Source organism: Petaurus breviceps, unplaced genomic scaffold (genome assembly GCF_028583685.1).
Source record: "Petaurus breviceps papuanus isolate PSGF00001 unplaced genomic scaffold, PetGlider_PUasm1.0 90845, whole genome shotgun sequence".
NCBI lineage: Eukaryota > Metazoa > Chordata > Mammalia > Diprotodontia > Petauridae > Petaurus > Petaurus breviceps.
Window position 1 is genome coordinate 1,475,246 of NW_027187359.1, and position 16,997 is coordinate 1,492,242.

The 16,997-nt window shown below is 39.9% G+C and overlaps 1 protein-coding gene across 2 annotated transcripts; it reads left to right on the top strand.

Annotated features, from left to right (window-relative positions):
- The first annotated feature begins 1,862 nt into the window (after positions 1 to 1,862).
- YKT6 (YKT6 v-SNARE homolog) lies at positions 1,863 to 16,550 on the top strand. 2 transcript variants are annotated; one of them, XM_069071870.1, is made up of 8 exons: positions 1,863 to 2,015; positions 2,226 to 2,383; positions 5,624 to 5,706; positions 7,457 to 7,557; positions 8,442 to 8,546; positions 9,919 to 9,984; positions 11,995 to 12,096; positions 13,563 to 16,550. In XM_069071870.1, exons 2-8 carry the CDS (start codon positions 2,280 to 2,282, stop codon positions 13,596 to 13,598), a joined length of 597 nt encoding a protein of 198 aa, XP_068927971.1. In that variant the 5' UTR covers positions 1,863 to 2,015; positions 2,226 to 2,279; the 3' UTR covers positions 13,599 to 16,550. The 2 variants fall into 2 exon arrangements, with proteins under 2 accessions (XP_068927971.1, XP_068927970.1); XM_069071869.1 differs by having other exon boundaries at positions 1,864 to 2,015; positions 2,200 to 2,383.
- Positions 16,551 to 16,997: the final 447 nt, after the last annotated feature.

A 16,997-nucleotide genomic window follows, 5' to 3' on the forward strand; every position in this document is an offset into this window, starting at 1 on the left:
AGAGAGAGAGAGAGAGAGAGAGAGAGAGAGAGAGAGAGAGAGAGAGAGAGAGAGAGAGAGAGAGAACTTTTTGTAGTAGCACAAAAGCCAAAAAAAACCAAAAACCTAGAAACAAAATGGATGTTCACTGAATGTGGAATGGCTGAAGAAATTGTAGTATATGTATGACATGGAATATTATTCTGTTATATGAAATAATAAGGGGAATGGAAGGGAATAAACATTTTTACAGGGCCTACTCAATGCACAAAGTAGAGCAGGTATATGAAGAAATGCTTAAAATGCAAGTATATTCAAAACTCATTATCATATGTAAACCCCAGCAATTTTTCTCATATTCTCTGTAATGGGGATGGGAATTTGAAGATCTTCCCTGCCCCTTAATAGACCTGGGGAGGGGTTTGAAGACCTCCCCTGCTTTGAAAGTAAACTCTGCCCCCTAATAGGCTGAATGTAATCACATGTAACCTGTAATGGAGGGAATTTGCTGAAGAGAGGCAGAGCCCACAAGAAGCTGCTCAGAGCTAGCCAGACTATGGGGAGAGAAAGGACACTCAGGCAAGGAGATAGAGAGGTTTGTGAGTAAATATTGATCTTGTATTGGTTTGTGGGAAGGCTGAAGGATGCTGTGACTCTCAGCTATGGCTTCTGAATATCTTTGGTACTATGATGGAATCCACTTACTGGTTTTGGGATTTGGTTTTCTGGTGTATGAATAAATGCTTCAGTTCTATCCTCTTTCTGGAGAGTTTGGTATATTTTGTGATGGAACCTCATGTGATACTTATAGTCATGGTCTTTATCATGATCGTGGGCACTGTAAATATTGCATTGGCACTATATTCTCCTAGGAGGTGGTTACTTTGAAACACAAAAGACTGCACAACTGCTCTGTTTTGGTATTTCAAGTCCTTCACAATCTGTCTCCAGAATTCCTTTTCATCCTGATTACATGCTATCTATCTCCCTCTTAAACTCTATAGACAAACACTGTTCCCTAATATTCTATCTCCCACCTGTGACTTTGCCCATTTAATCCCCTCACCCTCACTTCCCCCCCCCCCCCCAGGAATGCTTTCTCTTTAGTTCCTTTCAAGGCTCAATCCACATAACCCTTCTTTTCTTTCTTTTGTGGAGGGCAGAAGGTCAAGCAATTGGGGTTAACTGACTTGCCCAGGGTCACACAGCTAGTAAATGTGTCAAGTGTCTGAGGCTGAATTTGAACTCAGATCCTCCTTACTCCAGAGGCGGTGCTCTATTCATTGTGCCAATTGGCTGCCCCACCCCTTCTTTTCAAAAGACCTTTCCTAATCATACTGCCTTCCACTCTAAAAACAAAACCAACTTTGTGTGGATTCTGTATGTAGTTTGCACTTACTTATCACTGAGGACCAATCATCATTTATTGACTACCTACTATGTGCTAAGCACCCTGTTAGGTACTGGGGATACATTGACAAAAATTAAGACAGTTGCCATCAAGGGGCTTCTATTTTACCTGGAAAAGCTGTATTCATATCTGCACGTGTGCAGGTATGCATACATGTGGTAACGAGGAGGAAACCCGGACACTACCAGAGGGACCTTAGACCACGCCTTTAACTCCCGTGGGCCTCAGTTTCCTCATCCGAAATAAGAGAGCAGCATTAGATAGACCTCTGAGGTTTCTTCCAGCTCTAGATCTAGGATACTACGCTGTATGCCCCTGGGAAAACGTAAGCTTCTCGAAGGAGGCACGAGTTTCCCCACAGCTTACCAGCGAGCACCGCCCACCCTGCCCTTACCACAAAGGTTTGTATAGGTGGGAGGAGCCTTCATCGCACATGCGCACTGCTAATCCTAGGTAGTTCGCTCCGTGGCAATCCCAGACTCCTTCGCTTCCGGCTCCAGGCTTTTGTATCCGGGGTCGGGAAAGCCAGTCTTCTGTTTGGAGCTGCTTTGGAACTGGACCCGGAACCGGAACCAGAAGAGGAGGAAGAAGCCCAGAGTTTTGGTCCCGTCAGCTGCCGGCGCCGGTGAGGTCGACGAGCGGCTGGAGGCGGTGGCTGCGGTGCTGGGTGGGCGGTGGCTGCGGTGTCGGGCGGGTTGGGCTGCGTTGCTGCGGACCCCGGGAGGGGCTGGGACGTGAGGTGGAGCGCGGCGCGGCGTTTCGGGCCGCCTTGGTCAGCCAGGCTTCTGTGTGTCGGTTCGTCTGCGCAGCCCCGAGCTCTCTGCCTCTCCCCTAGCGTACAGGCTGCGAAGGCGGCAGGCGGCGGCTCCTCGGGGCCGGCCCCGGCGCCATGAAGCTCTACAGCCTCAGCGTCCTCTACAAAGGGGACGCCAAAGCCATCCTGCTAAAGGCAGCCTACGACGTGTCCTCCTTCAGCTTCTTCCAGCGCTCCAGGTGGGTGTTCGGCCCGTGGCCTGGGGGAGCTGGGAAGACCCAGCCTCACACTGGACCCCCTCGGGGACCGCAGAGGCTTCCCCATCTCCGGGCTGGGCTGGTGCCTGGAGTGACATCATGCCTTGCTGAGATGGCAGTAGTTAAAGTAACTGACAGTTGCGTGGTTTTTGGCAGCTTGAAAAGCATTTTTAAGTGCAGTAATTCACTTGATCCTTATGATAGTCCTGTGAGGTTTAATATTATCCCTATTTTGCTGGTGGAGAAGCAGATGCAGGTTAAACAGTTATAAAAGGGTCATACAATTTTGAGGCAGGATTTAAGCCCGCACTTTTTTCCGAGTCCAGTATTCTATACGTACTATTTTGAGATTTTTCTGACTGGATTGGACTAGATGATCTCCAAGATCCCTTCTAGCTCTCATTTCTGCAAATATGATTATGATGTGTATGACATTCATACCATATTTAGGTGTATTTATGTTTGTGATGGGTGATCAGTGAGTGAGGCTAACTTAGGATAATTGATGCTTAAGGAGGCTTAGAAATATGGGATTAATTATGCAGAGCTGGAAAAGGAATTAGAGTTCATACAGACCAAAATATCCTTCTCTTCTTTAAAGATGAGGAAAAATAACTACCGCGAAGGGTTCCGGAAGTGATTTGTTCAGTTTCCCACAGGTACTAAGTGGTCAATATGGACTAGGAACCTGGAACCTTGGCCCTCTGATTTCAATCCATTGTTCTTTCCACTGTAGGACCAGTCAGGCCTAGGAGGCTAATATTTTTTTCCTAATATTCTAGAAAAGCTTATCTTTCTATTTCCATTATACAGATAAGTGGTATGGGCGATTCTAGCCCCAGATAGGTTAAATTTGAATCTCAGATTTTCCACTAATAGCAGGCGGCTAGGTTGCACACCTGCCCTGGAGTCAAGAAGACATGAGTTCAAATCTGTCCTCAGACACAGAGTAGCACACCAGAAGCAACACTGGCCAAATGCATTTAGTCTTTTAGCTAGTGCCTATAGGCCACAGGGTTCATGGAATCATCAGAGCAGTATCCTTGCCAGGTTAATACACTTAGCATTTTTTATTGGCATGTAATGAAATTTGCAATCTGCCTTCTGTTTTCACTGTTCCTTATTTGCCAAAAATATTTTGCCAGTGAGTCCCTGATCAAGTCCAAAAAACCCTCTGTATTTCATCATTCCCCTCTATTACTTTTGACCACCATTTTTGTTGGCATACTTTTAAGTTTTGTCTTCTATAACTCCTCTATCTTCATTTTTCTTAGATTGTCTCTTTGATGATTTTGCTGACTTCATTTTTTTCTGTCCATTAATTATGGGCCAGCACTATGATTTAAATATTAAGCCTTTTCATTTTCACTTCCTTGGACTGTTTATTGTTTTAAGAACTTGTACTTACCACTTAAATAACTACAATTTTAGGCATAATTTAACATCTGACCAGAATTTTTCCTCTGTTTACAGAATAGCTCCACTTAACATTAATCTTGGGGTGCTTATTATTAATATCTTATTGTGTAAAGTATTTTATAATTTCAGATCATTGGTATGTCACTCATAACTGTCATGCAAAGTAACTAGAGCAGTTATCCCCATTTTACAGATGTAGAAATTGAGATCCGGCAAATTCATGATATCCTTATGGTTGCAAGGCAAAGCCTGGACTCAGACCCAGATATCTCAACTGCTGGTCCAGTGATCTTTCCACTGCATCACACTATTACCCGAAATCCTGCCTTGTTCCAAAATGGGTTTTGGATGTTGTGAGGAAAATAATCATTTTTCCAGCTTCTTGTTTCAGTCCATTATCACTATCCCAAAAGCTTATAAGCTTTGGAATAATTTATGACTTATTTTGCTCTTGCGTCCAGTCTCTTACCCTTAACTTTTTGTGGACATCTCATTCTCTCTTTGTCTATAGTCCCAGTCAAGGCTTTAACTGTTTTTCCAGAACTTTTTCAAAAGTTTCTTTTTCTTTATATTCTCCCTTTCCTCTAGGCTGTGCAAAATATTAAGAAAATTCTCAGAATCTCAGAATTAGAAGGCATATTAGAGGTCACCTTTTGAACTCCTCTCTGAATAGAAATCCCTGCTATAACTTTTCCCAGCAAATGGTCATCCAGATATGAAAACCTCAAGAGATGGAGATTACCCACTCCCTCTACCCTTAAGGCAGCCCATTCTACTCTTAGTTTTAATTGCTAAGAAATCTTTTCATACAACTAGCTGAAATCTTCCTTTATTCAGTTTCCACACATTGTTGCTAGTTCTCTTGGAGTCTGGACAGATCAAATCTAATCCTTCCATATAAAAGCCCTTCAAATACTTGAAGGCACATATCATTCTTCATCTCCCCTTCCACTGATCCCCAAAAGGCAGTATCCAATATTCTTAGCGTTTTTCAGGAATCATTTTGTTCATGCTACTTTCTCAGAATCCTTTTGGGTCTTGTATTTGATTAAAGATCCTGATCCAGACACTTTATCTTCCTTTCAACCCTATACTATGATTAATCTATTCTAGCAAAGCATACCTACTTTGTGCATGTAATTTGCCTTCTGATATTTTTGTATAAGCCCTTCTAATGTGAAACACTTTATTTTTTATACCTTAGCCTTCTTAACTAAACCATTACCCCTCCCCTGCTTCAAAATCCTTAAACACGCCTTTCTATGTAGTCTTTATAAACTAGTCCCACTTGAGTATAGCCATTCTAATAAGGCCTCTTGCTGAATACTTAACACTTGCGTATATCCTAGTAGTTTTATATATCAGTATTTGATTGTACATATACTTTGAATAGTCATTCAAACTGTGTGTTCCTGTGCCTTTAATATGAAGGCTACTTTTGTAATTTTCCACAGTACCCAGTCTAAAGTACTTTGCTCAAAATTTTAATTGATAGAGTGGATAGAATATGTTAGCCAGGTAGTTTCCTAAAAGGTTGGAAGTGGGTTGTAATAATGAGATATATATAGTGAACAGATATGGAAGTTAACATATTTTCATAGCGATAAGGGTTACTGAACAATTTATTATATTCTATTTGAAAATTTTTAGATTATAATATTAGAAAGGAAAGAGACCTGAGTTACCTGCAATCAAGAGTCTTTGGCTATTTATCTATAACATGTAAGCTCTCAGAGGTTACTTTACTTTGCATTTGGACAAGGTGAATGAGATAGACTAAATTAACATTGTTATGTTTTTCAGTGTTCAGGAATTCATGACCTTTACAAGTCAACTGATTGTGGAACGCTCAGAGAAAGGCAGCAGAGCTTCTGTGAAAGAACAAGGTAAGGGGAATGATGAGCTTTTTGGTATAAAGTTAGATAAGACCAGTGTGCATTAAGTGTCTAGATTCACAAGCTAAAAGTGTAACTTACTCACGTATTTTGTTGCTTGTGAGATATTAGGCCTACTATTTTTTTTCCCCTACTATTTCTTGTCTTCTCTTCTTCCCTCTCAGTTGCCCTGCTCATGTAAAATACTTTGCTCACTGATGGTGATTTGGTTTCTTAATGCGGTTTCTCCACTAAGGTTTGAAACCTGCCTTTGATGCTAAATATTAGCTAAGTACCCAGAACCAGCCTGGCATATTGTAGTATCTTTCCAACTGGTTATGGTCCTCTCAGAAAAGGATATCCAGCTAGCTTTGTTAATAAAAGTTTAGTGCAATATAGTCATTGATGTGTTGAACTAGGCATCTGGAGATCTGATTTCCATTCTTGTCTGCTTAATAGTTCTCTTTTCTATGACCTGTGCCTTTTGAATTGTGAGATTTTTTTTTGTCCCTCATTTATATTTGTCACCTTTTTAAGGGGGAAATGTGTTATAGGCATAAGTCAGGAAAGCTGTTCATAAACTCACAGTCACAACCAACTTAGTCTTATGTTGACTTTACTCATCTTTGTTGCAGGGTAAGATTATGAAGTGACTATTGATGCCATAAATACTAATTATTATGTATGATATGGATTACTGTAAGTTTTCAGGCCTCCCTGTAGTTTTCATTTGCCAGAAATAGAATAATGAAGCCTTTATTTAAAGTTTCTCTCATAGTCACCCACAATAAGTGATTTTCCTTTTTTTCCATTCTGTATTTAAGACAATTCTTCACATACATTCCAACTATATACTTAAACTAAATAATTGAAGCTTGCCTATTTGGGAAGGTAAAATCTGATAAGCATCAGTGATGACTCCCTTCTCATTATTTTCCTTTCTTTTCACCTTATTCAGATTTTGCATTAAATTCAGTACTTTACCTTACTCTTCTCTTATTGGTTGTCTTGTTTGGCATTTGAATTTCTGTGACCAGTTTCTTAACATCAAATACATTGTAATTGTAAGTTGTTATCTTTCTTTTACCTTTGAGATCTTGCTACTGTACTGACCTTTTAAAAATTCTTTAGTGAATAAAGTCAGTAGTTATTGCCTGGGTTAAGAAATGTTTTGATCAATCATTTGACTGATGTTTTTATGTCAGTTATATCACATATTGTACCCTTGCTTATCATGTAACCTTGAAATACTATATAAATGTAAGGTGTCGTTATTATTATTATTATTATTATTCCCTATTAATCTAACTGACATCTAGGTATCTGACTTCAGAGTTCCTGACTCTTGGTCCAGCAGCTCTTTAGAATGAGTCCCTAAATATCTGATTTGTGAACTTTGAGATCTGATTCTCAAGTGACACTTGTCTGGGTTTGCACAGTAGAAATAACAGCTCACATTAATGTGTCACCTTAAGCTTTCTATAGTACATCCACAACAACCTTGTGAAGTTGTTATCCCTTTTATATACAATTAAATGGAGATTCAAGAGATGTAAAGTGACTTATCCAGGGTCACACAGTAGTGTAAGAACCAGAATACAAACCTAGATCTTCTGACTCCAAGTTCAGCACGTTTAAGCTGTGCTACCTCTCAGAGATTTAGATATATAGATATGGATATAAATATATACCTCAGTGCCTGCCCCGCAAACTCTGCTTACCACATGTCACTTTTCTCACATGTGACCTCTTGTCTACTCAGAGTACTTATGTCATGTGTATGTGCGGAATGACAGTCTCGCAGGTGTGGTCATTGCAGACAATGAATATCCCTCCCGGGTGGCTTTCACCTTGCTGGAAAAGGTGAGTTGCTCTTAGGTTTGACAGAACTTTGAGAAAATGTATGTTGGTGTTAGTGAGATACTGGGTATAAAAACATAACTTAGTTTAATTGCTAAGTTATGAGGGATTGCAATGCCTTTCTTCAGTACCATCTACAGTTAATGCTAACAGTTACCAGCTCTGATTGCTGTCCCCTCAAACTCAACGTGCCAAACACGGAGTTGTCTTCTTTACTTCAAAATCAGCTACTTTTCCGAAGTTTTTCTTCTTACAGTGATACGGCCATTTTTTCTATGTAAAATTTTGTTTTCTTGAGGTTTTTTTATATTGTTGTTATTTCCTCATGACTTTCACCTCTTCCTCTTCCCCAGTAGAACCTTTCCGTGCATCAAAGAAGTATAGCTAAGTGAAACACTGGAGAAGTCTGACAGCATACAAATTATTTCATGTTTATAGCCTGTTATTTCTCTGCCAAGAGAAGGGAGAGATATTTCACTGTCAGCTCTCTGAAGTCAAGATCGATCATAGCATCAGTCAGATTTTTGGTGTATTTCAATTTATTTTTATTTTTTGCTTTTTGAAGGGCAATTGGGGTTAAGTAACTTGCCCAAGGTTACACGGCTAGTATTTTTGTGTGGCTATTAAGTGTCTGAGGCCAGAACCAAACTCAGGTTCTTTTGGTGTATTTCAATAGTACTTGGGAAAAGGAGGGAGAGAGCTTTAAGTTTGATTTACTTTTTCCATCAAATATCCTTCTTTTCTTAGTCCTTGGCTTTTGTAAGTATGGAAATGTCTTTAGAGGTCTGTCTAGAGACATAATAAACACTGCTTGAGGTTTATTTGATTTGGGGCCTGGGAATCCCATGGTGGGAACACTGATGGAAATATATTGCTTTTTCTTATAGGTACTGGATGAATTCTCTAAGCAGGTTGACAAGATAGATTGGCCAGTAGGATCTCCTGCTACAATACATTATGCAGCCCTGGATAGTTATCTTAGTAGATATCAGGTAATATTTCAAGAAAAACATTATGTGTGTTAGAGACTGTATTGTTTTAGGATTATGAAAATATTACATGACAAAGCACTTTTAGATGGCCGTTGCTTTAGTTCAGGTTCTCTTATCTCCTCTCATCTAGATTATTAGAATAGCCTCTCCAGTTTTAGTCTTGTCTCTTCAGTCCATTCTCTATGCAGTTTCCATGTAATCTTCCTCATGCATAGTTCTAACCATGTCAGTTTCCTGATCATGAATCATCAGTGGCTGTCTGTTGCTCTAGGATAAAATGCAAATTCCTTTGTATTTAAAGCCCTTCATAGTCTGGCTTCAGCCTCCCTTGCCAAGTCAGATTTCACATTATTCCTTCTTAACCCTGTTTGCCTCTGTTTCTTCGTCTATGAAATGAGCTGGAGAAGAAAGTGGCAAATCACCCCAGTGTCTTTGCCAAAAAGAAAAACACAAATGGGATCACAAAGAGCCAGATACAATTCAGCAACGACAACCACAACCACCATTCCTTGTTCCAGCTACATAGCCACCACTACATGGTGTTACTTCTACATGATATCCCATTTCCATCTTCTGAGTCTTTGTACAGACAATGCCCCTGCCTATAGTGCACTCCCTCTTTGAATTTCTGATTTCCTTCAGACCTCAGCTTAAGGCTCCCTCCTAGAGGAGGCAGATGCCCGTCTCCCCTTCCTGAATGACCTCATTTTTGTTTTTAAGAAAACATAAGTGTTTTCTTACCTGTTTACATTTGTATCCTCCCCCTCCCAACATTAAAGTGGAAGCTTCTCAAGGGCAGGGATTCTTTTGTTCCTGGTTTTGTGTTCCCAGCCCCAGGCACTGTATCTGGCACATTTTCTTTTTGATCTACACTTGTTTTTTCATCACTGTAGAGAAAACTCCCTAGAATAGAAATTCCCTTCACTGATGCAGCTCAGTATCCTCAATTTATAATCTTAGAGGTCCTGGCCTGGGGATGGAGATGGTGAGTGTCTTGCCTGTTGTTGAAACACCAGAGATTGTCTGTAGCATTTCCTGACCTAACTACATCTCAGCATCACCTATCATGCCTCTCATGTTGTAAAGGGGTAGGTGCTTAATAAGGGTTTGTTGCATTGATATCCGTAGGTCTGTTAAGCAGACTGACCTTCCTGGATGATATGACTCTGAATGAAAGAATAGAAGAATCTGAAACAGCCTTTCACAACTTGGGAATTTAGAACTTCTCTGATTGTTGATTGTTAAAAGATCCAACATCTTGTTTCTACAACAAGAAACTAGAGATATAGTATTTGTCTTATTCCTTTACATTTCCTTTCAATTTGGTCTCATGTGATCACCACTCAGCTGACCTGTTTTTATTCCTTTCTAGAATCCTCGAGAAGCTGACCCTATGACAAAAGTGCAAGCTGAGTTAGATGAGACCAAAATCATTCTGGTAAGTAGAAATTGGAAGGTGTAGCAATTTACTGTTGAAGGGCTAGGTAGAAGGTTATATTATGTTTGGGTTAGGGTGGTATTTTTAGAGTTCACAAAGGGGATTTGGCAGACATTCCTAAGAGGTAGGTAGTGTGACTATCTCAGCTTTATATATGAAATATGCTAAAAGTGTTCTGTGACTTGTTGGGGTCACACAGTGTCAGAACTGGGTTTGAAACTCAGAGCTTGTGACTCCCAAGTCCAGTACCCTTCCACAGTACCACATGTCTCTCTTTTAGGTATAGAGTTTTAAATCCCTTTAACAAGGAATCCAAATCCTTTGTACCCTTTGCCTTTGAGAATATCTCCTTAGAGATCTTATTTTCGCAAGCAGTAATGATTGAACTCTTTAAAGGTTTGAGATTATGGATATATCTGGGTTTTAATTTCTTTTTCCATCTCCTGTATTTCTTAGTACATCTATATTTCCTTACCACCTGAATTTTAGTCTCTGACTTTTGATGATAAGCCCTCAACTTTTCACATCTTTGGGTGCCTGGATCTGCTGAAGAATTTATCTTTGGCATGGAATTTGGAGGAAATCTGTTTCTTTTTTATCTTTTATTTTCTTTCTTTCTTTCCACTCTGGAGAACAGAGGAATCCTCATCAGGGCTCAGCTTCTATCTATAATTTAGTCAAGTTAGAATTGTTGGTTAATGAGTCCTTTGTTATAAAACTTCAGTTGGAATTTCAAATTCATCTCCTGATCCAGTTAAGCCAGTCCTTTTCTCTTACAGAATCATTTAGATAAATTAAGAGGTAGTAATTTGTCCTCCTTTACCTATTTAGAAATGCTTTTTAAAAGGACATTTTTCATTTTCTGCAAATTCAAATATGTTTGCCACATATCACTTTAAAGTTCTTTATAAAGCTGTGGCCAGCCAGTGGGACACTGTGTGGCAAACTCTGACAATAAGGCAGAGGGATGGTGGCATCCCTCTTTCCTTTTCACTCTTGGCAGTTCTTGATTACCTTCCATTCCATTCCCATTATCATGGTTTTTCAAATCAGTGCTGGTTTTTAGGAGTTTAAATGTTAATTTACAGAACAGAATTTCCCAGTGTAGAAGTTCAAATATATTGATTTAGTAAATATAAAGCAATGATGTAATTTTTACATAATCCTCCTAAAATTTTATTTTGTTCCCAAACTCCCTCTGCCAGTGTAAATCAGCAACTGTTTTGCAGTTTATAGTCTTAAAGTTGTCTGAAGCATCGAGTTTAAGTTAAGTGATTTACTGAGGGTTACTCAGCCAGCATGTCATAGGAGGAATTTCTTCCAACACTCTATCCACTATACTGTGTTGAACTTTTTGTAGTCTTTTAGGATAGCCTGAAGCACTAAAAATTGTGACCAGGGGTCATTCAGTTAGTAATTGTCATAGGCAGGATTTAAACCTAGGTTTTTCTGGCTTCAAGCCCAGTTCTGTCCACTCTACCTTGCTCCCTCTCATAGTAATTACAAGACCTTAAATAGAGTCACTTAAGAGAACAAAAACCAAAGGTAGAAGAGTTTTGGTTTGTGACTGACTTTATCCCCCTCTCCTTCCCCTCCCCTCCAACATCCTATGAGCTTTTTGTACCAGTTGCCACCTTTAACTCAGTGGTAATAGAAAAAATTTCCTATTGGGATATGTTCTGTGTGTGTCTTACAAGTGTTTTGAGTTCCACAGTAGTTTCAAGATCGTTTCCATTAACAGCTGTGACCCACCATTGTCTGGCTCTTAGCATTTTCGTGCTCTCTTTGGAGTGCATGGCTGACACTCAGAGGACAGGTCCAAATGACACTTATGCCATAAATAACTTGTATTTATATATAAATAACTAAACTTGTATAAGTTTATATATATATATAACTATATAAATAACTAACTAAACTTGTATAAGTTCTCTCCATGCTGAGTTCCAAGTGCTTGTTTATGGTCTTTCATCATCATGAATTTGCAGAGTTCTTTTTTCTTTTATCCAGCACAACACTATGGAGTCTTTGTTAGAGCGAGGAGAAAAACTAGATGACTTGGTGTCCAAATCAGAAGTGCTAGGAACACAGTCCAAGGCCTTCTATAAAACCGTAAGTACTCACAGCTCCCACCTCTTTCCCAGAAAGCCTTTTCTTTAAAATGAGCCCCACTGTGTTATGGGTGTTCCTTCCAGGATGCCAGACTTTTCTTGGAATATTCAGTAGCCATTGGTAGGTGTCAACTCTTTTAGCATTTAATAGTTTCTTGGTACATACAGGGTCACATCTTTGGCGAGGAGGAAGGCAGGCATCATGGTAACTTTGTACCTGGGTGCTTTTTGGATCTGAGGCAAGGAAAAGAAAAGTCTCTAAAGTTGCTTGGAAGCAGAGCCTCTTCTGGGAAACAGCTTCTAATGGGTTTCCTATCGAAGGGATTGCCAGTATTTAAGCTACTTGGGAAGGTGGGAGATTCTTTGATGTCTCTAATACCAAGTCTTTGGCTTTTTTTAATAACAGCAACAACATACTTTTATAAGTACTTGAAGGTTTAAAAAAACTTTCTTTCAGCAACATTTTTGTCTACTTTATAAATGAGAAAAATAAGGCTCACATAGCTATAAGTGTTGGAGTCAAGACTTCTAATCAGGGACTCTTAACACTATCCCACACTGCCACTCTATAGTTATCTGTCTCATAGATGAAGCTAATCTTTTTCATTTTAAGGTTCAGTAATTTTCCCCCCTAAGGAGTTCCTGAAGTTAGACCCTGCTCTCAAAGGAAAGGGTTGCTTGCCATCTGAATTTGTTTATATTTTTTAATAAATTGATTAAAATAATTCAGTCAACATTTATTAAATGCTTTCTGTGTGCAAGGTGTGAAGAATATAAAATCAAAAGAAAGCAGTTTCTGCCTTCAAGGAGCTTATGTTGTATTGGGGGAATACAACAAGTAAGCCACTAAGTGTATAAAGGAAGAGAAGGGGGAAGGACAGCATGTTAATAATGACAGTGCTCAGAAGAGGCAAAGGTCTGAGCTTTAAATTTTGTTTAGACTTAAGCTAATCCAGCTTTACATTTTCACTTTGTAGCCAACATGCATTTATAAGACACCTAGGTGGGGTTAAAGATAAGATTGGTGACTGTGAAACTATCATGCTGATTGGTCCATATGGGGCATCATGATACCATCATAGAATCTCCTGCTTTGGTGTATTTATGCACTCATTCCCAATGGGATGTATCTCACGTGTGGAGATTCTTTCTTCCATCTTCACCTATGGAAATCCTTTCCCTTTAAAATACAGCTCAGGTGACGCTGTAAGTACAAAATAAGAAATCTGGCTTCTTTCTAACCTGTCCATTTCTAGTTCCTTGCCTCAACATGATTGTGAAAACATTGATGGAGATCTCAGTCCCAGGCTCTCTAATCAGGCAGCATCCTTATCTATGGACATCAGTTGTTACATTAGAGTTCTTTGTTACAACCTTCCCTACAGGTGGCTCCCAGGGAAAAGGCACATGTCCCCACTTCCCTTATTATCTATTAACTTCCTTTCCCAATTCTTGATTTCTTCCAAGGCCCGGAAACAAAACTCATGCTGTGAGATCATGTGACCTCCCAACCGGTGATGACCCTGCTCTGGAAATTTTGCCTGTCATTCATGTTGAGAACTGTAAAGTACCCAGGAAAGAAGAAACCAACTCAAATCGTGTCCTGAAATGGGAATATTCCGTTTCAGATTTCAGTCCCTGGGATGAGCTGAGGGTGAGGTGGGAGGGACTTGGGGGAGATGTTTGTATGCCTAAGTGTAATTTTTCACCAAAAGAAAAGATAATATGAGCCTCAAAAAGATCATATTTGGGGGCAGAATGAAACAAAGTTTCTCAATGACTCCTGTAGGTGCTGAAGGGCTCATTTCTCTGATAAATTTCCTGGGAGGGATTTGATGGGCCCCCTGACTTCTGCAAAACCCCACAGGAAAGTCAGGACCAAATCTCTTCATTCTGTTGGGTTTTTTTTTGTTTTGTTTTGTTTTTATTTTTTTTTTACATTCATTATAATAACACTAGAAGGAAGTAACTCCAGGTGAATACTATACAGTTGGGAATTTTGCCACCCAAGCAAGGCTTGGGAGAGGACCTTCTTAGCAGCTGATGAAAGCTCAGGTGACCCAGCTCACCAAAGGAGATTCCCTCTCCTTCCCTTCCTCAAAGCAATCATGAAGGTTCTTTTATTTTTGAGTAGACCCCTTACCATCTTTCTCCTCAGGGAAAGTGGGAACTCTCTCAAAAGAGAAAAAACTGAAGCCTTGAGACCTTTACAAGTCAGTGGAAAATTCGTTTTTATAGTGAGAAACAAGGAACATACCTCAAATGAACTAAAACTTCTTTGGACCCTCCCAGACTTTGTTTTCTAACTTGTACAGGTGTTCCCATTTCTTCCAGTGCTGCCTTGTAGTGGGGCCCATGACCTGTCCTAACAAACTTGTCCATAAAGTTCTCTAGAACTTATTCGAGGTGGGGAGGTCTTTGAGAGGAGCTCAGATATATACTTCCTGGTGTAAGCAGGCAGTGATTGTCCTACTCAGCATATCTAGAAATGAAAAAAAGAAAGTAGGGCACTTTATTAAAGCTGGTTAATTTGAGGATAATCAGCTGTGAGTATCCTTTGGGGGTAGGAGATCCCACCAGCATTGCATCTTGAGCGGCCCCTCACGGTGTTGCAGTGACTTGACATATCTTGAGTATTACAGTTCTGGTCCAAAATAGTGTGTTCTTTAGCCACTCTTCCAAATAATTTTTTTTTTTTTTGCACTGAAAGTTGACCTTAGTTCTCGTGTCCTTCTGGCCATGTGACTGCCTTAGGGACTTACCCACTTTGGTGAGTCTTAATGAATAGGAGAATGTGTTTGAGACTCTCATATTGCCATCTGCTGATTTATACTAGGAAGAGTGTGCCAACTATGCCAAGGTATATCTGCCCCTGTCCTGGGACTGGCAGATGCTTTTTTCCCAAACTGGCAGAGGCAAAGTACCCAATCATTTGTAAATGCTGAGGATATTATCTGGCCTCCTTTGTGCTTAAAAGCACCTTTTGGTATAAACATAGGCCAAGCTCTGGCCCCTTCAGTGCCTAGCTACCCAGATGTCAGATTGACTCACTGGGCATTAACAGGATCTTGGCACTTGGTTTCTGTTGACCTACTGAACTACACTTGCTTCTTGTTATTGCTCCTTGAGGGCTTAGACTTAACCTTCTTCTTCCCTCTAAGATATTAAAAGCAAAGGTAGTCAAGCAACCAGGCAGTAGTGCTCAGGTGTAAGATTAGGGTGGTGTTAGGTCGTCTTAAGCAATCTTGGCCCCTGGACAGGTATTTGTTGCCATGTCTAAATAGGATGTGTATGAGCTGCTTTTTTGTTATTGTTGTACAGTGTTTTCTGTAGGCAGAGCAGTTTGTGTGCCAGAACTGGGTTGCAAAGGGAGAGTCTAAATGTAATGAAAGCCAGCCACCACAGAAGCCCTGGGTCAGCATGATCATGTGTCATCTGATGAACATCTTTTATTTACATATTAGTTGGGTATTCCTAAGATATTGCTTCCCTTGGCTCAAATTGGTGAAGGCAAAGGCCATAGAGGGCCTGTTCTAACTGTAAGATATTTGGGCCCAAATAGTGCACTGAGTCAAGCATTCACTGGAGAATTTAGGTTACTGGGAGGACAAATTCAACTAAAAGTGTTTTAGTGGGTACCACCTCCTTGTAGTTGCAATTGGCAACAATATTTCTCTGGGGATTAACAGTAACTACTACAAAATTAGCCTAAAAACATTCTTCCCTCTGCCACAAGATATGATGACACCAGTACTGATGAATGGGGGTACCTACAACCTCAAATTCATCAGCTTTTTCAAGGAGTGCCCTTGGTGGCTGCCCATCCAACCCTGATAACTCTATAGATCTGTGGCCAAAAAATAGATTTTGTATTCATCTTCATCACTTGGCTAATTTTTAAAAAAATTTTCAGCCCTAACTCAAATTATCCTTAAATGTGAGGGATAAATGCCATTCTGGTTTTGTCTTTTTCCCCTTTGGTTATGGTTCCAGGAGTTAAAAACTGCCCTGGAATGTGACAGGAGGCAGTATGAGATCTTTAAGAAACTCAATATAAAGTCTGTGCCGTGGTATGAATAGAAATCATTGACTTTGGAAGCTAAAAGAAAGCAAAATCTTTCACCCATAAGTTGGCCTCAGCATCTCCAATAAGCATGACTTTGGTGAGGGAGAGGAAAGGCCCTGGCAGGATGCCTTTTGGAGGGGAGGCTGGGAGGAGACTCTTCAGCAGTGGTGTTGTGTTACTTGGTCCTTTCTGTGCTTCATTGTAACTTCTTGTTTCTTTAACTTAATGCTTTTGCTAAACATTTATCATTTGGTGAAGTGTATAATTAATAATTGCTAACTCTTCTGTATGTTCTGTTTTGGAAATTCCTATCTGGATAAAAGTTGTCTTTTGAAATTTGAAAATGATCCTGTGGCTTTCTCTGGGATTAAAGGAGTTAAAAACAGGTGCCTCACTGTAGCTCTGCTTAGTCTTTTTTTGGTTGAGCTTTTAGTATCAAGCCTCCACAGAATATGTGATTAAAGATTGGTGGTGTTTATGAAATATTTCCATGAATGGAGGAAATAGATTTCAGTTTCTTCATTACCTTCTAGCTCTAAAAGTCATTCTCCTACCCCCATATCTGTAAGGCATTTTAAGCCTGGTGTCATCCATCCCCCCGAACTGTGAGGCCATAAGATGGGCTGTTGGAATAGGAGGTAAGACGCATCTTTCCTGTTGCCAGAGGGCAGGCTCCTACAACTAATAATCTTGTCATTCTTCAATCAGAACATTTATGGCCTAGATCACCTGTGAGATATAGATGGCAACATCACAAAAGACCTCTTTCTTTGCTTCTGTTTTGCTTCACCCAGTGTACTTTCTTAAGGGTCATAATGCTATGTGTACTTTTTCAA

Coding starts and splice junctions, on each gene's coding strand:
- YKT6 (XM_069071870.1), top strand. CDS start 2,280: ATGAAGCTCTACAGCCTCAGCGTCCTCTACAAAGGGGACGCCAAAGCC. Junction 5,707..7,456: donor AGCTTCTGTGAAAGAACAAG/GTAAGGGGAATG, acceptor TTGTCTACTCAG/AGTACTTATGTCATGTGTAT. Junction 8,547..9,918: donor GTTATCTTAGTAGATATCAG/GTAATATTTCAA, acceptor ATTCCTTTCTAG/AATCCTCGAGAAGCTGACCC.